A 21,816-nucleotide genomic window follows, 5' to 3' on the forward strand; every position below is an offset into this window, starting at 1 on the left:
ATGACCTTCATGACAAAAATCAATAGTGGGTCAAAACAAAATTAAAGTTTTTGCTACAGCTCAGCATGACCATTATGATTGTCAAATCAGTCTAAGTGCTTGCCTGGTATACTTAAAAAGGTCATGGGAACATGATTGGGCTTTGGAATCAGGCAGCTGTTAAATAAGCTAATAGGCAAAAAGTTACTTATGCAGCATACCAATGCTGTTGATATTAAGCAATTGCGAAAGAACCTACTGCAACTAGTACCCAGAGTAGCTGAACTATTAACTTTTGGAATAACCAGTATCTTTGATTTACTGATGCCATCTGATTCTCACGTGCTAAAGGACATGAACTTGCCCATATTTAGTTTTTGTGGACCTTGTACTTCTGCCTTTATCATGTGATCTGACTTTAACAAGGTGTTTGGAAAAGTCTTAGTCAAATGACAACTAAACAAAGATAATCAACATTCTAATTTGGTCAACATGACTGGTTATGCAGCACAAAGTGGGTCAGCAGTTATTTATAAAATGATCTAGAAGTGCAATTTTGTGTACATAGGTGGACCTTTGGACCAAACAATAGCATATTGACGTGTTCCCCAAACTTAAGTGGTTAGGACAAAAAGAAAAAAAAAAGGACAAACAACAAATTTATATTTATTAGTATTTTTCACATCCTCCAGGCATCCAAAAAATTTCTACCTAGTTGAGTTATTGTTGAAATATATATGTAGTCAGACAACTTTTTCCTGGTTTTCTCCAAGTAGGACTGACAGATCTCTGGTTACAATATTTTATCTGAAAGTCACTATAGCCCAAGGGGACCACAGACTGCTCTGAGACACACAATTGGTGGTGAATTTAACTTTAGCGTCACCACACTTTAGGTGTGGAAAGAGGTTGAGAAGGTAGGGCCCTTTGTGACTTTAGCAGGTAAAGGGAATCAAACCTGCAGGGGATTAACCACCTGGACAGCTGGTTTGTGATGCAAAATGATGCCATTAGCATAGGTTTACAAACGGTCCTGAGATTATGCTCATATTCACTTTTTAAACTTTCCTGAAGGGCAGGAATTTCCACAAAAAGGTGATCCTTTGGCAAGTAGGTAATGGGCTCAAACCCACCATCTGCTGTATCAGAGCCAAATGCACTGCCCACTAAGGCAGACAGGGGTGGAGATGGGGCAGCAAAAGTGAGAAACATTAAAGTCAGCCAAACATGAATTGTGCTAGTAAGTGTCAAAAGGAAGCCTGTTTCTAAGACACGAGCAGAGAACGATCATTTTAATTAAGTGATGATTGGTAGAAACAGATCCAACACATCCTGTAGAAATTCAAATTGCAGAGATATGGGGAAAGAGCCAAAGAGTGGGGTCTACAAAAGATGACATGTGGACATGGGGCCAGTTGACTCCCTTCTAAAATAAATGTGTCTTATGTAAAGAAACCAAGTGACCAAAGCAAGTACATGCAAGATCAACTTGGGCTCAGTAAACTAGCCAACACCACTTAATTCACCTACCTCCACCTCTTAAGTGAGGAGAAGACATCCTAAAGTCCAACATGCAAAAGGTGCAAAGCCCTGATGACAGCCAGGTCTGGAGCATAGTGTGTAATTCTGGCCTGGGCACCTCTACCACAGAGGGTATTTGGACAGTGGAGACTCCCCAGGAAGGGCGATCAAACAGAATTGGAGGAGTTGTGAAGAACTTTGGCTTTGGAAGAAGCAATTTTAAGTGATGATGATTTCCAAAGTTCTCAGAATGAGCAAAAGGTTGATCTGCAATTAGACCACACTGCCACAACATCCACAATCAGGGGCTCAAACTCCAGATTAAGAGGAGACAGTTTAGATTTAACTGTTTCCACAGAAGATAGTGAATGTCAGGTACAGGCCAGGACAGATGTTGAGGAAAAACTGGAAAAGGAGACATTAGATCAGTGATTTAAATGAATGTGCAGTGAGGGAATACAAAATTTTAGATTGAAAGGAATAATTTCCATAAAGATTAATGCAGAATGTAGCCACTCAGCCCTGGGGACAAGACACCACCTGGAGTGGTTTTAAGCCACTGAAAGCAGAAGGTATGACATGGATTTCTGTTTTCAGCTGATTACAGGCCTCATCCTTCTTTCCTCAACATTCCAGCTTTGGGCAAGTAAATGGCTTGGATGCCCTAGAAAAGAAAGTTAAAAATCACAACACCAGGTTTAATTGAAGCACACTCACTTTTGGAATGGCACTCCATCAGGGGATTGTCACCTGAAGGAGCATTGCTCCAAAAGCAAGTGTGCTTCCAATTAAACCTGCTGGACTATAACGTGTTGTGTGATTTTTAACCTTTGTACACCCCAGTCCAACACCAGCATCTCCAAATCATGACTAGAAGAGAAACATTCTGGCCATTCCTTATCAACATCCAGCTGAAAAAGCTATATGCACAGACTGAAGGAGGTCAAGAGCCTGGTGAATCTTTGGAATTCCTGCCAGAAAGCTGTGGAAGTTAAAAATCACTCCGACTCAAGACAGAACTTAAGTTTCTAGAGATTGAGGGATTACAGAGATAGCTAATCATCTTTGGGGGGAAAATAGCACTATGATCTAGAATGCTGGTACAGGCTTGGTGGGTTGAATGGCCCACTCCCATTCTTTCCTGGACTCCTTGTACACAATGTTTTGAGGAAACTCTGGTTTTTAGGTTTATGGAGCAGAAATCCCCACCCTGTCCCAGCTTTCAATTTTATCACAATATCAAGCGAATGTTTGAGGATAGAGATGGAGAGATTGTTCCTTTTGGCTGGCCAACACAAAAATCAGGATAAAGATCTGATTAAAGAAACCTTCACTGAAGGTTCTGAATCTTTGAAAGAGTCTAACAAAGCTGCAAATACGCTGGTGTATATTCCAAGGCAGAGGTGAACAGATTCTTCATTAGAGAGAACTGTGGGATAGCAGGAATAGGCAATAAAAAGTAGATTTGAAGCAAAACATTAGCATTGCTGCCTCCTATTGCTAGGGAGGCAGGTTCAATTCCAGCCTTGGGTGACTGAGGTATACACATTCTTCCAGTTTGTGTAGGTTTCTACTGGGACTCTGATTTTCTACCAGTGTCCAAGAGATAGACAGGTTAGGTGGACCAGCTATTCTAACTTGTCCCAGAGCCCAGAGACACACAAGTCAAGCAGATTAGCAATGGTAAATGCAGGGTTACAGGGGATAGGATAGGGAGCCAGGATGCTCTTCAGGAGGGTCAGTGTAGACTTGATGAGCTGAATGGCCTTGTAGAATCCCTACAATTCAGAACAATTTCAGCTTTTGGGTATCTGGGCTTCCAGAACTCACCACATTTACAACGGAAATGTAGTTTTAAAAACTATCATCTTCAGCTCAGATCAATTAGCCTTGTTAATACAAGATTCTTAATCCAAAGACCACCACTAACTTAGGAATGTAATGATCAAAACATGTACAGAAACTTGCTGCTTGGATCATTAAACTTTGAGCTTTAAAATCCCACAGAAGCAGGGTGAAAGCTCATCGCAATGTGGTGTTTTTAGTTTTCTGAGGTGGTCATGTTGGTAATCCTACACTACATTACCAATTTTAATACAGGGACAAACATCCCAAGGCCCTTTGCAGGCAAACCTCTACTAAAAACAGAGGCAGGGGGGGGGGGGGGGGGGGGGGGAGGAATTTGTCAGATGTGGTTCTTAAGGAAGGATCAAGGAGGATCAAAAGGGCAAAGATGCACTCATGAATGATACTATTAAAAATCAAAAACACATTGTAGAATGTTAGCAACATTTAAGTGATTTTTTTCACATCGGTTTGATGTCAAGAATTAAGAAAAGCTTTGTGCCACATCTTGTCAAACACCAGTTTTTGGATATTATTCATTCCACATGGGGCAATCCCTCTGAAGCCTTCCAAATAAACAGGAACAGTGGAGAAGTGGCTAGAACTGAAACCAAAATAAAAATTGTAATTGTTGCTCCACTTGCCAGTAATGACAACACTGGAAGCCTGCTTTACGTTGTTCAAACTACACAGCTTGACATTTATTCACCAGAGGCAATAAAAAGCTGCCCAATTAAGAGTCTCCTCAGAATATAGTTGCAAAGAAAAAAGTGGCAAGTCTTTTAAAATGGCTTTGGATAAGGGATTTCTAAGTGTAAAGTGAGGCAGCATTCCAGAGGCTAGTAAAAAGATGCCAGTATGCACTCATTGCAATATCTTTTGGCACTGTTCAAGACTGCACTGAAGAAGCATCATTTGGCTCATTCACCTGATGAATGGATGTAAAAAACATCACTATACATGTGAGGGAATTATGAAGCAGCAAGTTAAAATCCACCCTCAGGAGGATGGGGAGGACTCCTCTCTTCACAGATCAATATGCAGTTTCAAGTTTACAAATGGGTAAAGCAATGAATTGAGAGATCTGCCAGGCCATGAAATGTGCTAAAAGAAAAAAAAAAGGTCTACCACAGCAGGAATAGGCTTGTCAATCTTCCAGGATTACCCTAGAGACTGCAGGAAATGTAGCGTTGTCCCAGGCACTGCTGTTAGCAACCAAGTGCTCAGTTTCGAAGTAGTCAATAATGTTTACATTCTAGGTAAGGCCAGTATTTGCTGCCTAATTACCCTCATGCAGGTGAGGAGTTAGCTTCCTGAGCCATTGCAGTCCTAGAGTTTCAAGGCTGCTGCAATGCTACATTGAAAGCATTTCCAGAATTTTAACCCAGAGACAGTGAAGTGGAAATATGGTTCCAAGTCAGGATATCAGAGGGGAGCTTCTAGACGTTCAATACCTGCACCCCTTGACAACCTAGATTGAGATTGGGTTCAAAACCACCACCTATCTCAAAAGGGAGATTGGAGAGTTACTAGTGCAGCTCGCAGATGATACACACTGCTGTCATTTTGCACCAATGGCACAAAGACTTAATGTTTACATTGGCATTGGGATACTAATCAGACAGATTGTTGTGTCCTGGGTCCAAGCTTCTCGCATTGGAGCTCGGAACAAAGTCTTTACACATTGCTAGTAAGGTTAGTGCCTGGAGATTCCATGAACTATAAAGCAATCCCTAAAGCTTTCCACATTTGGGTTTCTGCATCAGATTGGTTCAGCTGTCTTAGGAGTGATAAGAGTTTTTTTGGTTGGGGGGGGGGGGGGGGGTGGTGGTGGTGGAAATTATGCTATTGGAGAGGACAGTGCCAATTGGTTCACAAGTGGACTCATTCACATGCTATTTTGATTGTAGCAGTTAAGTGCTACAGTGTGCTAAAAATTTTCATAATAGAAAAAATTTTTTAAAAAAGGTGTACTCCAAATTGCAAACATTTTCTTAAACAGTGACTTAGCCACTGTTTAGAAGAATAATCTGTCAAATAAATACTTCAAGAGCACAAACCAGTGGCCTGTTGAGTATATATTGCTACACCTCACGTTATCTTCCTCCTGTTTAAACAAAAAAAGGACATAGGAATTAGGACCAGTAGGCCATTTAACCCCCATTTCCACCCCCACTTTGACTCCCGACAAATCACGAATCTATCCAACTCAGCCATAAAATTCAGTGACCTTGTGTTTACAACTTTTCAGCAATTTTCATAGTGACTAGAAGAGGAAGAGAACAATTCTCATCTCCATTTACAATTCAAAAAAAAAACATTAAAAATCTATTGCTGGATCTACTCTTTCAAGGGAGAGAGATTTAATGAAAAAAGATTGAATGACAAAGGAATGAGAAGGATCTCTTTATTACTCATGAGCAAAAGGAGTTTTGATAAAACATTGATTACCCAGTCCAAGAAAGTGAACATTTGTTGCCTTTGTACAATGAGCACTGATCATTCAAAGGCAGAACCAAACCTTCTGTAAGAAATTCTCCAAAAAAAAAACCAAACTTTATTCTTCCTTCATTCATTTTGGGGAATTCAAAATTGCCAGCATTGAACCAGCAGCCTGCAGGTAAATCTGTTCTATACTTCATTAGAGAGAAGTGGGATCAGGAAAGGAGATTAAAAACTATAACCATCCACGGGTGTAAGAAGTCAACAGTTGAGTGAAGTACAAGAACATTTTATTCCAGAGAATGAAGTGTGCTTTTTGAATTGACTTTTGGATAGTATCACAACTGCCATCACAGAAATTCTCAAGGTAGAACAATGTTCATGCAGTTCAGCTTGAAACATCTGAACTTACCCTTGAACATCCACTTTGACAGTTCATGACAGTGAACATATTAGAGACCCACTATACTGCACAGCTAATCGAAAAGCTATTTGGGTTATCAATGACTAAGGTACTGCATTCTCACTGAGGGGGTTAAGCATTCATTCAAAACAGTTAGACCTCTGTACATGCAATGTAAATGGTTCCTTCAGCACACCATGCAAATTCCAGACCTAAACTGATGCAAGCATGGCACAAAAAAGAAGGGGGAAGGTTAGAGGAAAGTGCAGCGACCTAAGCTGACCTGACACTCTGCCCAGCAAGAAAACCAGCCTCATATGAAAAGGCATGTTTCTTTGCTAAAGAGATTGTGGTCCAGGCTGCACCCAGTAGCAAGTAGTAGTAGTCTCCTTGGTTCTTGTTTGCCTTCAGGTTACAAAAAAAAAAGCTTCTACACCAGACAAACTGGTTTTAGTTAGATTGGAAGATAGGTTTCCAAAAGAGGATGTTCTGCTAACCACAAGGGAAAATAAGCAGTGATCAAACCAGCAAAGAACAAGAACTTGAGACAGTTGAGATTGTTCATATCTCTGCAGTATTGAACTAATGTTAAATGACATCCATGATCAGCCAAAGCACCCTAGTGAGTAATACCCACATCAGCACATGTGCAGATTTACCTTTTTCCAGGCTCAAACATTGCTTCCAGTTAAGTGACAAATCAAACATCACATTCCCCAAAGTCCAAAGGAAATGGAATCCTATTTATCCAGAGGAATGGCTGTTTCTGCAGTTTTCCCTCACTGGAGGTCAACCATTCCAAACCCCTCTGACAAACAAACAGTCTACAATTTGACAAGTTGCCAGACCAAAGAAAGTGTTGAGATTCCTTCAGTGGTGGCAAAAATGCTGGGAAGGCAGCAAAAAGCAGTGGTGACAACTGGTGGGTTTTCTAAGTTGGTGTCAAGACCATTTGACAAAGTGTAGATCCACCAATAAGTGTCATGAGCTGCATCAGCTCTTGTCACTTGACATTGTTGATACCTCCATTTAAAGTGAGATTGCCCTACATAAACTTTCATACTTTAATTACACCCTCCAGCTACAGTGGGAGATTCAGCTCCTCAGTCTAGAAACAGCATTTGGCTTAGATGCTGCAGTTACCATGTGTTTTGTTATACAACTAACAATATTCAAAAAGGATAGAAGGTATGATTTCAAAACAGCTGAGCTATGCTGTGAGATTCCCTGGGTGGAATCTCTTCACCTGATTCATGTGAAAAATAAGACTTTATATGTAAAATGGTCTGCTGAAACCAAAAATTGCAAATTGTCACTAAAAACAGGACCGAACAGGCTAGTGAAATAGACTAGTATCTAAATATTGAAGTGGACATTCTACATTTTAGGAACAGAAGAGTGAAACATTACTCAGGAAGAGGAGGATCATTTGATGAGGCAGACTAAGCACCACAGTGAAATTCAGGGGAATTAGGTCTTGTGAATCTTTGACCATTTAAGTTAGCAGTTGGAAAGTTAGTGTCTGAAATGTAATATGGATGTAAAAAGAATCAAAACTGAACCATACAGCTGGCAAAGAAAGGTGAATTTAAAAACAAAACCCAATTACATTTGATGGAAATCTGCAAGGAAAAAAAAAAGGACTTGACAAACTCAGTTCAGAGCTACATACAAATAGTCCCAATGTTTGGAATGCATAGAGTCAAAAAGGAAAAAAATCTATACAGCTTTGTTTGAGACAGGGAGTTGGAAGAGGCAAGTTGAGAGCTTATTCTTATGACAGTTCACAATCAAGTCCTTCATTAGAAGGGTCTCATGCTCATCTCCTCAAAAAAGAGATTTTATCACCCTCCCCATCTGTCCAGTTTATTCAAGAGAATGATCACAATGGCAGTCAAACTCTAATTGGTCTTTGGAGAGCGATCAGACTGCCTCATTATAGTTTAACATTTCCCCCCCCCCACACAGCTCCCCATAAAATTAGATACAAGCTGTTGTGATTTTGATCAGGGTTAAAGATAACAAGAGTGAATGGGCAACAAATCTTCACCTGTTCCACACAGCACCATCACAAGTTGAGGCAACACATTAAGTAAAACATTGGTACCTGAACAGAGTTGGCTCCCGTACACTTTGTGGGCAGAGTGCTGTTCCGTGCATGAACTCATAACAGAGACCGTTCTGAAATGTGCAGTAGAGTTTTGGAGCACAACCATTGGCTTGCAGGACCTGGAAACTCTTCAGTTCATTGTCCCGATCCACAAACAGCTCAGTCTTATTGCCATAAACTCTCACCAAGACAACATCTTCCATTTGGTTCCCCAGATAGCAACCGACTAGTTTGTTTGTAATTCCATCCGTAAATAACTGTGGAGGTGGTGGTGTGGAGACAAAAAGAAAGAGGATTACCCACATTGAGAATTCTGGGACAGCATTGTACCAGCAGCTTATAGGTACTCAAAATGATTTAAGTGATGCCCTCCTTTTGCCTCTGTTTACAGTAGAAATAATTACAAGACACAAGTTTGAGTAGCAAGTTGAAAAAAGTTACTTTTCACTTTCCCCTCCAGTGAAGCCTCATTCCCATCTCCACTTGCCAGCCTTTGGAGTGTTGGGAACTTGCAAAGGCACAAGTTCAAGCCAACAGCATGGATACTAAACCTGCTGTACCTTGATCCCAGGAATGAATGGACCATCAAGAGTCCTACTCAGATGGATTTTACCATTTGAGCAGCACAAATCATATTGAACTCAATAACTGGTGGCACTGTGGTTAGCACTGCTGCCTCAACAACATAGACCTGGGTCCAATTCCTGCCTCAGGCAACTGTGTTTTGAGTTTGCACATTCTCCCAGTGTCTGCATGGATTACTTCTGGGTCCTCCAGTTTACTCCCACAGTCAAAACATGTGCAGGTTACATGAATTGGCTGCAGTGTTAGGTGAAGGGGTAAATGTAGGGGAATGGGTCTGCATGGGATGCTCTTCAGAGGGTTGGTGTGGACTAGTTGGGCTGAAGGGCCTGTTTCCACACTAAAGTAATCTAAAAAAAAACTGACTTAAATTTTAAAATTTGACACCTTTCTCCTCCCCCTCACTGCAACCCCCCACCTAATTCACATCCATCAGATCTCAACTATTCTGGAACAGATTTAATGGTGGACAGTTTAACATACTGCCTTCACAATAAAAGATCTGGTCATTTAGCTGATAAAGCACTTAGTCAGATGTACAGCATGGAAACAGACCCTTCAGTCCAAGATGTCCATGCCAGCCAGATATATCCCAACCCAATCTAGTACTACCTGCCAGCATCCAGCCCATATCCCTCTAAACCCTTCCTATTCACATACACATCCAGATGCCTCAAGTGTTGCAATTGTACTAGCCTCTCACTTCCTCTGGCAGCTCATTCCATACCTGCACCTTATGCAAAACTTGCCCCTGGGTCTCTTAAATCTTTCCCCTCTCACTAAACCCATGCCCTCTAGTTCTGGACTCTGACCCCAGGGAAAGGACTTTACCTATTTACCCTATCCATGCCCCATAATTTTGTAAACCTAAGGTCACCCCTCAGCTTCAGAGACTCCTGGGAAAACAGCCCCAGCCTGTTCAGCTCTCCCTATAGCTCAAATCCTCCAATTCTAGCAACATCTTGTAAATCTTTTCTGAATCCTTTCAAGTTTCACAATATCTTTCCGATAGAAAGGAGACCAGAATTGCATGCAATATTCCAACAGTGGCCTAACCAAATGTCCTGTACAGCCACATGACCTCCCAACTCCTCTACTCCATACTCTGACCAATAAAGGAAAGCATACCAAACACCTATTCACTATCCTATCTACCCGTGACGCCACTTTCAAGGAACTATGAACCTGCACTCCAAGGTTTCTGTTCAGCAACACTCCCTAGGACCTTACCATTAAGTGTCTAAGTCCTGCCAAGATTTGTTTTCCCAAACTGCAGCACCTCATCTCATTTGTTGGAATTAAACTCCATCTGCCACTTCAGCCCATCTGATCAAGATCCTGTTGTAATTGGAGGGAACCCTCTTTGCTCTCCACTACACCAGTTTTGGTGTTCTGCAAACTTACTAACTGAACCTTTTATGCTTGCATCCAAGTCATTTATGTAACGTGATTAGAGGACCTAGCACCAATCCTTGTGGCACTGCACTGGTCACAGTCTAACTAACAACCCTCCACCAGTCTTCACCTTTGAGCCAGTTCTGTATTCAAATGGATAGTTCTCCCCGTATTCTGAGAGATTTAACCTGGTTAACCAGTCTCCCATGGGGAACCTTGGGAAATGCCTTACTCAAGCCCACATAGATCACATCTAACACTCTGCCCTCAATCCTGAGTTTTTATTTTGAAGTAGTAACAATCAAGTTTGACAGACATGATTTCCCATGCACAAAGCCATGTTGACTATCCCTAAATCAGTCCTTGCCTTTCCAAAGGAGTGTACATCCTGTCCCTCCAACAAGCTTGCCCACCAGATGTCAGGCTCACTGGTCTATAGTTCCCTGGCTTGTCCTTACCATCCTTCTTAAACAGTGGCACCATGTTAGCCAACCTCCCGTCTTCCAGCATCTCACCTGTGACTAGTGATATTACAAATATCACAAAGGGCTCAGGAGTCACTTCTCTAGCTTCCCACAAAGTTCTAGAGTACACCTGATCAGGTCCTGGGGAATTATCCACCTTTATATGTTAAGACATTCAGCACTTCCTCCTCTGCAAGGTTTATAGCTCAGGTGGAGGTTTAGGGTGTAGGTTTGATAGCCAGAAATGTCAACTAGGTCAGCACATCTATCCTGGGACAGGCTAAGCAAAGACATGCCAGAGAATTCCTAGAGGCCTGGCACTCCAACCACAACACCATAAACAAAGCAGAGATCTAGATGCCATCTATCAACCGCTCAGAAAACAAACAGGAAGTGACATCACAACAAACCCCAGGAACCCCATCCAGGAGAAAGATATAAATAGAAAGCAGGAGACAACAGCTTAGCTTCACTTGGAGGTTGCCACTGATGTTACCTAGCCAGGTAATGAAATGTCTGGATATCAAACCTACAGCTCAGTGAGCAAACCTACACCCTATACTTCCTCTAATATGGAGATTTTGCAAGATGACACCATCTATTTCCCTACAATCTATATCCTCCATATCCTTTTCCACATTAAATACGGATGCAAAATACTCATTGAGCATCACCTCTATTTTCTGCGGCTCTACACAAAGGTCACCTTGCTGGTCTTTGTGGGGCCATAGTTACCCTTTTGTCCTCAAGGAATTTGTAAAAACCCTTTGGATTCTCCTTAATTCTATTTGCCAAAGCTATGTCCCTTTTTGCCCTCCTGATTTCCTCTTCAGTATACTCCTACAAAAGTCAGGAGAAAGGAAGGATGACAGATGCAGGTGAAAGTTGAGTGAAGTGCTGGAGAAGCACAGCAAATCAGCTGTATATTAACTTACATTTTGCTTAAGTAATTTCCAGATCAAATCAATGATGGGCAGAAGGAAAATAAAAAACATACAACCATGAAAGCTGCAGATAGCTGTTCAAATCAGGTGGTTGACTAACAAAAAAGCTTACTCAAGGTTTGAATCGTCACATTGGAACAGTGTTTGAGTCCACTCTCCACAGATGCTGCTAGACCTGTGGAGTTTTTCCAGCAACTACAATATTCAGTATTCAAATATTGTTGTTATTCTTACTTGGTCCAGCCACAGACTGACACTTTGGTCTACTGTTGGCTTTTAGTCCCCTAAAACAAGCCAACTTGGTTTTAAAAAGCATCAAAAGCCACACTATCACGTTCTCAGTGACAAAGTGGGACTGCTGACTGTCCATAAGTTAGACTTCTCTTTAGGACATGGCTGCCAAAGCATGAAAGAGATGTAAAAAAGTTTGAGATCAATGAAAATTTGTTTTTCCTTTAAAGGTGGTCTTTGGATATTTAATGAGGGCAGTTGGAGGAGGGGAAGGAAGAGTGTTCCAACTGTTTGTGGGAAGTGCACCTCCTGACAACTGTGCAACTAGCAAAAGAGAGAATTTAAGTATCATCTTGATAGCAAAGTACATCCAAAAGGCAACAAAATACCAACAAGGTTTAATCTAGATGTGTCTGTTTAAACCAAAAATACTTGAAACTTAGCCATAAGCAAACATTGATTTAGGGACAATTATAATGCTACTTCTGGTAAATAAGTGTGTTCCATAGCCAGTTATTAGGTATAACTACATGACTAAACATTTGCTCAGCAGTCAGTCAAAACAATTACTTGTTGTTAGCTCAGTTGGCTGAATGACTGGTTTGTGATGTAGAAAGATGCCAGTGTGGGTTCAACTCCTACACTGGCTAATGTTACCATTGAAGGTCCCACTTTCTCAACCTCACCCAGAAAGTGATCCCAGGTTAAAATGCACCATTAATCCTCACTGGGAAAAACAGTGTTTATGGCTCTCTGGAAGGATGGCACATTTTACTTTTACCTCACCAAAAAGGTCAGTACTGGAAGCAGGCTGAAGGGAGAGGGGGGGGAAAAAGCAGTTTACTTACTACAAAGTCATTCTCCAGAGCACAAAACATTGAGGCAGCCATACAATACTATGGACACAAGCCCAGATCAGAGGCTAGGAATTATATAATTAATTCACCTAGACTGCCCACTATCTACAAAGGCACAATTTAGGACTGTTGGAATATTCCCCACTTTCCTGGGTGAATACAGCGGCAACAACCAGAAACTTAACACCATCTAGGACAAAGCAGCAGGCTCACTTGATATCATATCTACGAATATCCACTACTGACACACTGGCAACCAGCTACAAGATGCACAGCAGTAACTGGTCAAGGCTCCTTTGACAATACTTTTTGTCAAGCATCACATCAGCCACCAAGGACAGTGGGATCATCACCTGAAGGCTACCTCCAAACCACACACCAGCCAGATGTGTAACCATATTACTGTTTTCTCAGTCAGAAAAATCCTAGAACTCCCCTTCCTAACAGAAGGGAGGGTAGAACCTGACTGCAACAGTACCAGAAAGCAGCTCACCACCACTTTCAAGGGAAGCTATAGAGCAACAAACATTAAGTTCAGTGATGTCTGAATGACAACTGAATAACACAGGAGCGATGTTTACTGAGACAACTAGTTTAGTGTCACATTGCAGCTACATTTCAATGCCGAGTCAGTCAATTCAATCCGGTTCTAACATAGGATGCTACTTGCAGGCATATAGAGACATTTTGTCAGAGGGTTGCTGGGGGTTTAAATGTGCAGAGGTGGAGAGTTCGGCATGATCAAACACTTGGCTGAAATGGGTTGATTGGCTTCCTGCCTTTAAAACCTATTCTTTAGATGGGCTAATTCCTTGTCCATTTTCAGTGGTTTGGTTGGCAGTTTTAGTTATATCAGCACATGACTGCTGCTCTTCAATATGGGTTCCAACTGATCACCACATCTCAGATACATTTATCAATGGAGGGCACAATACAGATTTACCAGAATACCAGAGTTAAAATAGTAGACAGATTGCATTCTCTTGACCAACTCGTAAATTGAAAATGTTTACCGATTGAAGGAGTAGAGAGAAAATATTTCCTCTTAAATAGTAGATCTAGAGAGAATGACTTTAGCAAAAGAGCTAGGCTGCTTAGGGGTGATATGAAACGCTTTCACTACAAGGTGATGAAAATCTATAAACCTCCCCCCCACCCCACCAAAAGAGATCATGCCATGCTGTGGACAGGACCAACTTTCCCTGCCACCCATAACACTGAGGACTGTCTGCATGCATAAGGAATGTTTTACAGTGTTAGAGATTTACCTGGTAGAATTGTTGACATTATGGTTATTCAACCTGGTCCACACTTTCCATCAGTTTGAATCCAAAAGGACAGGTAAATTATGAACTTCTGCATACTTTAATAAAATCTAATTTCTATGACATGAAAAATAGCAGATCTCAATTTCTGGTGAGCTATCACAGGGAGGCATCAATACTTCCAGGCACACAGTTCCTTGTGGGAAGAACTCTAGTCTTGAGATGGGCAAGGACAAGAGAATTACTAAGGGAGGGAATCATGGCTAGGGTTTAGACAAGTCAATGTTCTAGCATTAAAATTTACAAGTTAATATTTGGAAGTTACATTTCAAAACAAAATGCTCTCTTGAATGGGTTTGAAAGAAAGTCAGTTCAGTCTTGACTGTACATGTACTGAGTAGTGTGGGGTTGACCCAATATATACAACAACATTAAAGAATGACATCTTGCAAATGCCTCAATAAACAAAAGGCTTATTATGGCTTTACCATCCATAGATTAATTCAGGAAAGTTTAGTACTTTATTCAACCATTGGAGGTCTTCAAATGTAGAGGCAGCTGAATATTGGAGGAATAGAAAGTTGATGGCACATTGATTCCTCATTCACCTGCCAGCACTGATGGGGCAACAGGTCTATAGTCACTTCTCAGACATTATGGATAACTTCAAAAATAGTTAGTACATCCTGAGTGCCAACGTCACAAAACCAAAATCTGCCCAAAATCAAATCTAGTCAGATCAATTTGAATTTTATGTTGCTTGTTTCTGTAAAAAAAAAACTGTTGTTTCCAGTTCACCAAATAGTAGCCAACAGCATTCCAAGATAGATTTAAAGTGGGCTTATCCCAGTCAGCATCACAGATTATAACTGGCCTGATGCCTTTAAAATTATTAAATTGTCCTGACTGTGTAGTTGGATTTCCAATTTGCTTTCCACCAATCCTACATCATGCTCCTGCTCCACTGTGGTTGGGCAATAAGTACAGGCCTAGCCAGCAACACCCACATCCTGGGAACAGATTTAATTTTAAGATTACTTAGTGTGGAAACAGGCCCTTCAGCCCAACAAGTCCACACTGACCTGTCGAAATGCAACCCACCCAGACCCATTCCCCTGCATCTAACACTACAGGCAATTTAGCATGGCCAATTCACCTAACCTGCACATTTTTTTGGACGGTGGGAGAAACTGGAGCACCCAGAGGAAATCCACGCAGACATGGGGAGAATGTGCAAACTCCAGTGAGTTGCCTGAGGCAGGAATTGAACCCAGGTCTCTGACACTAAGGCAGCAGTGCTCACCACTGTGCCACCCATGATTTTTTTTTAAAAAAGCTCAACAGTAATCTGCTCCCATGTAATTCTCCCTTACTCTGAAAAGCTGCTATTTATCAATTTTATACTAGCTACAAAAATTTAGTCACTGGCATTACTGAAAGAGCTAAAATTTGACTCACTCAATGCTGCACAAGACTAAATCAAGGTTTTCTAGAAAATCATGGGAATGAGGGCATCACCAGCTAGACCAGTATTACCCATTTCTAATTGCCCAGAGGGCATTTAGGAGTCAACCATATGGTTGTGGGTCTGGAGTCATGTTGACCAGAGCAGGTAAGAGATGGCACTGTCCTTCCCTAAAGGACATAGAAACCCATCTGGTCCACTTTTGACAGTGGATTCATGATTAGACTCAACTCTAGATTTTTATTGAATTCAAATTCTACTGTCTGCCATGGCTAGATTTGAACCTGGTTACCAGATTACTACTTGGGTCTCTGGATTAAGAGTCCAGCAATAATACCACAAAGCCATTGTCTTCCCCATTGGAAATTAGTGGCAACTTAGCCATGTTGGTTAGCAATTCACAGCAGGAACTTGTATCCTTACTGGATGACCAAGCTAGTTAGTTCAGATGGCTAGTTTGAGGCAGAGCAAGGTCAACTCTTGCATGGAGGTTACCATGAAAGTCTCTCCTTCCCAACCTTTCCCCTCACCTGAGGCATGGTGAAACTCATTAAACCAGTCATCTTTAATTAGAGAGCACCCACTGGTTCAGTAGGGCAGTGATCAATTTACTAGATTACTAAGTAGCCAATTTCAGGGTTGCCCAGACAGCACCACACTCACTCAGAACAGACATGATCCTTTACCAGTCATACTAGCAGGCTACATTGCTGCAAGTGGCTAGAATCAGTATTTTGATTCTAATGTGTAGCAATCCTTCACCAACTGTACTTTGCTGGCACAATATATAAATCTACTTTGCACGTCTCAGTATCAGGCCATTTGCAGAGATCGTCTTAAATAGACAGTAGAATGTTTGCATTGGTGAACCAATGCTGCTGAATAAGCACACTGATTGCTGTACAATTCAGTAGTTACAGTGAATACTGCCATAAATCCTGGTCAGCCTCCAACATGTTGGCAGCCAGTGCTATCAGTAGGCCCTCTGAACATTGGAATCTGAACAGCAACATTGAAAAATCTCATTCACAGCTCATGAAATTAAGAGGCTGAATTAAAAACGTTTACACTGTGGAAGGAAATGGCACATTGTTGAGGCATAACAATAGGAATTTTACTGTGCATTTCATCTATCCTACTAAAGTCATAGTGCTACTAGACCATAGACTAGCTGAGGGAGATGACTAGTGGTCATTTAACCAGAGGGTCAACACACCTCAGGCAGAGGGAAGTTATAAAAGTGGCACCTTCATGGTAAGCTCATGTGGAAATGGAGTCAAATAGCACAGGTTCAGTCACAGCCATCCAACTTGCCTCGTCCCATTAAGCTGCCCCAGGACTGTACGCCAAAAGAAACTGAGAAGTAACAGCATTTCTCAGAAAAGCATCTTGGTAAGATGAAACTTTGACTACTTCCACATGATCTCATTCTTCAAGCCCAGTTATTTAGCTGCTCACTAGCTCCATCCCTAGATGGCCAGTGACGAGATGCTTCATTTTAGGTTCCTAATAAATTTGGATACCCAGACGTTTCAATGGCTCCTATTTGGCTCTTCACCAGAGGCAGCAGGTTGACTAAAGGCCAGCATTTTGGCTCCTCAGAGGACAAGATTTTTGCATTGACCCAAATAGCCTCAGTTCCTCATCCAAAATACCATAGCTACATAGCTTTTCACACTGAGGACACAAACTGCATGGAGGTATCCTGTTACCAAGTGGCCCTTCTATACATGTGCACAGTATATGGGCAATGAACAGCTAGCTCAGACAGTCCTGAGACTGAGGAGCCCTTCTGAACTAGTGTTCATCAGCCAGGGCTCCCTGATTGCCCCAAGTTCATACCAAACTCAAACAGATTTCAGACAAATGAGATCCACCTGCTCCAAATACTACATAACTTTAATCAATCAATACCTTCTTCTCACTTAAAGCATTGCACTGACGGAACAGTGACAAACACTAAAGTAACAGGGAATGACAGCTTTAAGCACATACATCCAAGAGAACTAGAGTGCAATATCTCCAGTGATGCCTACATCTTCAACATTACACATTCTAGAAAAGAGTTCAAGGCAAGGACTTTCCTAGAGACAGATAATGCCTCAGGTCAATTCAAATCTGGATTAGGAATGGAGGTAATTTCCTTGACCACCAAATCTATTTTAGGAATGATTCACCTTACAGACATTAGTTGAACCCATCTCTATTCATTGGCCAAATGGGATCACAATTCAGAATTGCTATTTGAATTTGATACAAGTTTCTAAAGACTATGGTCATGACTGTAAGCAGTAAAAGCTCTATGGTGCTCCTGCATACTTATGCACAGGAGTTCACTTTGAAATTGGGCACAAGTAGAGGAGAGGGGGCAACATCCAGCAAGCAGCTGTTAGAGTTTAATGTTCAACAGGTACCCATTCTAGCAGATGAATGGATTATGTAATGCTGAATAATAGCAGCCATCCACTTTCCAACCTGGGGAGAGAGGTTGATCTCCTGTTGGATCACCTAGGGATTGTAATGACAACCAAAAGGCTCAAGATGATTTGCAGATGCAATGAAGAAATGGATCACAAAAACAAAGTGGCATGAACGCCACCCCAAAAACCATACACTTGAATTCCAGATGTTCCTGAATGATGCAATCACTTCTATTTAATTGCCCAATTTCATACTGCCTTAGGACTACACTGAAATTATAGCACTGGCAATGGCCATTCAGCTGACTAATAGCCCTTAGCAGGAAGCCAGCTCCTCGAAATCCAGTTAGGAATAGATGAACAGGAGTAGCTCATTTAGCATCTTAAAAACTTCAGTCATGGTTGAGTTATAGTTTAACCTCATCTAGTCATACACCCATACCTGCTCTTTGGCCATTTCCTAACAAATTCCTTTCAAAAAAAAAACACAACAACTTGCAATCTGACTCAGCAGCCACTCAACAGAATATGTAGTACCTGCCCTCTTTATAAAACTTCAGCTCACTTCATCTTCTGAAGACTTTTTTTCTGGTTACCAAGGAGTTACATTAGTTACAGAGAGTAAAGAACAAAAACAAGCACAGACATCTAAAAAGTTGTCACTTAGGAAACCGTCTCAATCACACAAGCAGTATTATCCCGGTCAAGACTTCAAAAATCTACCATTAAACCAAGGCATGCAAATCTAGTTCCTACTGTAAATAAAATGCAGTCCTTACTCAAAAGGACATTTCTATAGATGCTTAGATCTGCATATACAATACAAACTGCTTGCGCTAACCTGTCACTATGATTACACAATTTGGTCGCTCTCCACAAGTTGCTCAAATTTCTTCCCAACAGTTTCCTTCTCTGTAACTGAAAATTAGTTAAGGGGCAAAATGAAAGGAGGTTTCAAACAATTCACATTAGAGGATAAACATGACTATTTATCCAAATTGCTCAGCTTGTTTACCAGAGAATCGACCTCTCTCTCTCTCAAAAAAAAAGTGCCTTTTCAGTTACTATTTCCAGCTTAAACCAGCAAGACAATATTTCAAATAATTCCAAGCATTGAGCCAGCACATCTCCAGGAAGTGACAAGTGAGTGGCTTGTGTCTACTCACCCTGAATTGCAGTTGGTTGAAAATAAGAAATTTAGTTATCTAAAGATCTGCGTACAAGTCTATTCCAAGATTGGATGCAGGAATTGCTACTTTAAAATCAGAAGATTTTTCTGCCCATATTCATTCTTTACGAGGATGTGGACATCACAACTAAGACCAGCATTGGTTGACTACCTACCTGTCTTGGAACAAAGCAGTTCCAAGAGTCAACCACATTGCTGTGGGTCTGGAATCACATGTAGGCCAGATCAGGTAAAGATAGCTATTTTCCTTAAAAAACAATGAAACAGATGGATTTATGTAACAATCATTGTTGTCACCATTATTGCAGCCACAATGAATGTGAAAATTATGCTGGTCATACACATTACTAGCCAAGTAGCATTACCACTATGTTACCATCTCCCAGAATGTGCTGTTCTTCAATTAAGACATTAACTGCCTCCTTTCTGCCCCTCCCATGAAGAGGCAGCTTCTATTGGTTCTATTCCAAGAGCAGTTTCCTGGCCAATACTCATCCCACAAAACATCCCAGAAACAGATACTGATCATAATATGTTAGAGAGAACTTACTGTACAGATTAGCTACATTCCCCACATTACAGCAGTGACTAAACTATTTAAGTGTAATGTATTGCAATATTCCAAGAATACAAAAAGGCAAAGACTGCACATCCAGATCAAGTTCTTAACAAGTGCACAGTAACATTAATATAGCTGAAACTATCTTCACTAGACCGAGTCATGCATTCAAATAAGTTGGTTAATGTGTTTTTAAAAATCAGCTGGCTCAGACAAATTACAACACCTATGGGTAAGGTGGAATTTCACTCAGAACCTTCTGGCCCAACAGCAGACACTAACACTGCATCAGGTAATCCAAGCTGGTATGCAATCAGAGTACCAAACAGGCCTGATTTTATTTAGGAGAAATGAGGGGACTGCAGATACTGGTGATCGGAGTCAAAAAAAAGTGTGTGGCACTGGAAAAGCACAGCAGGTCAGGCAGCATCTGAGGAGCTAGAGAATTGGCATTTTTTTAAAATGTAGCTTCTAAGATCAGACTATTTCCAGATTTGTATGACTGTAATACACCCCAAAAGTTGATTTAAACAAAAATAGTTATAAAAAAATTACACATCACAGAAAATAGAGAGTTAAAAGATCACTTCTAGGGAATGAACCTTTTCTTTAGAAGAAAAGTTATGAACCAAACAGCTGAGGTAAATGCATTTAAAAAAAAGTGTGACAATACAGCTGAAAGTAGTTTGTTGTAAAAACAAAAGTCACAAATCTGAGGATGGGAATCTGCTGGGTTAAGAATAACTAGTCCTTGGAAAATAAAACTGCAATACATTTGCACAGCCTTCAGGATTAAGTTACTGTTACTCAACCTGTTACTGAACAGTTCTAGAGCAGGTTGGACTTCATCCCAGGTCCCTAGGCATGGATACTACCACTACAGAACAAGAGTCCCCTTGGGGTAACTGAACTCCAGGGTCATTAAATTACAAGATTTAAACTGGTATGCAAGAAGAAAGTACACCAGGATTCAGCATCCCAGAGATTAAGGAACTGTTTACCAGCTATAGATCCTCAATCCAGGGATGGGGGGAGGGGTGGGATTGAGAAAGAGAAGTGGACAGACAACAACATTTTAACCACAACCTTGAAACCTGAACTGCAGTTAGTTATACAATGCAGCTCACATCATTACAGATACATTCAGAATGTGAATGGATAGGAACCTCTTTCCTAAGATTCTTGATCACTCTCACCACACAATGGCTCACAACAGGTGTAAAGATTGGCAAAAGGAAGAGAGAGAGAGAGAGAAAAAAGGGGTGCTTGACAGTGAAGGAGTGGGGTAGACAAAGATAGGGAAAAGTGATGCCTAATGAAGGGCTTTTGCCCAAAACGTCAATTCTCCTGCTCTTGGGATGCTGCCTGACCCGCTGTGCTTGTCTAGCACCACATTCTGGACGCCGATCTCCAGCATCTACATCCTCACTTTCGCCCAATAGGGGAAGAAAAAAAAAGAGGGCAGGAGGGGGAAAGAATTGAACCAGGCAATAGGTAAAGAGGGTGGGAGGCTGAGTCTGGTAATAGGTAGCAAGGATTGATAGGAGAGGGGAAGCGAGTCTGGCAGTAAGAGGCGGGGTGGGGAAAAAAAAAGGTAAATGGGCAGAATCCCGTTTTTAAATCAGACAAGTGTATCGCTAAACAAGATGAATCGCTGCTCCAGCCCCGCGGAAGAAAAATGTATCAAAATGGAATGTATCGAGCCGCCGCCTGATGCAACAATGTAACCATTTGGGATTGTTGCTAGTTTCCCAGCTGTTGGCAGCGCAGCTGGCGATGCTGTCAAACCCCAGAGCAGGCAGCACTCCCAATCCCAATCCCAATCCCAATCCCAATCCCACCTCTTTACCTTGGTCTTCACCTGGCTCACGTCCCACTTGGGCCGCAGCTTCCCGACCAGCGCCAAAGCGCCCGGGATCACGTCGTTCTCATCCACGTAAATGGCGAACTTAAGCACAGCCGGCGCCCCGACCGGAACATGCACCTCGGTCTCCATGGCCCGGCTCCTGTACCCAGGCAGGGCTCTGCCCGGGTTATATGTGCACCGAGGGACGGCCCGGGGCTCCGCCTCCGATTGGAAAGGGGCAGAAGTCGGCTTGGAGCTCGGGCACCGGGAGCAGGAGGAGCCGCCACCGCCGCCGGCTG

General features: G+C 41.7%; 1 protein-coding gene across 1 annotated transcript in view; it reads right to left on the reverse strand.

Moving 5' to 3' along the window:
- The window catches only part of LOC140467445 (ethanolamine kinase 1-like), a 50,780-nt gene extending 28,964 nt beyond the window's left edge, over positions 1-21,816 (reverse strand). Inside the window, exons 1-2 of the mRNA XM_072563806.1 lie at positions 21,521-21,816; positions 8,298-8,557 (exon numbers count right to left, since the gene is read on the reverse strand). Of these exons, the coding sequence (XP_072419907.1) occupies positions 8,298-8,557; positions 21,521-21,667 (407 nt within the window). The 5' untranslated portion in view covers positions 21,668-21,816. The remainder of the gene's footprint in view (positions 1-8,297; positions 8,558-21,520) is intronic.

The sequence above is a fragment of the Chiloscyllium punctatum genome, chromosome 45, assembly GCF_047496795.1.
Source record: "Chiloscyllium punctatum isolate Juve2018m chromosome 45, sChiPun1.3, whole genome shotgun sequence".
NCBI classification, from domain to species: Eukaryota; Metazoa; Chordata; class Chondrichthyes; order Orectolobiformes; family Hemiscylliidae; genus Chiloscyllium; species Chiloscyllium punctatum.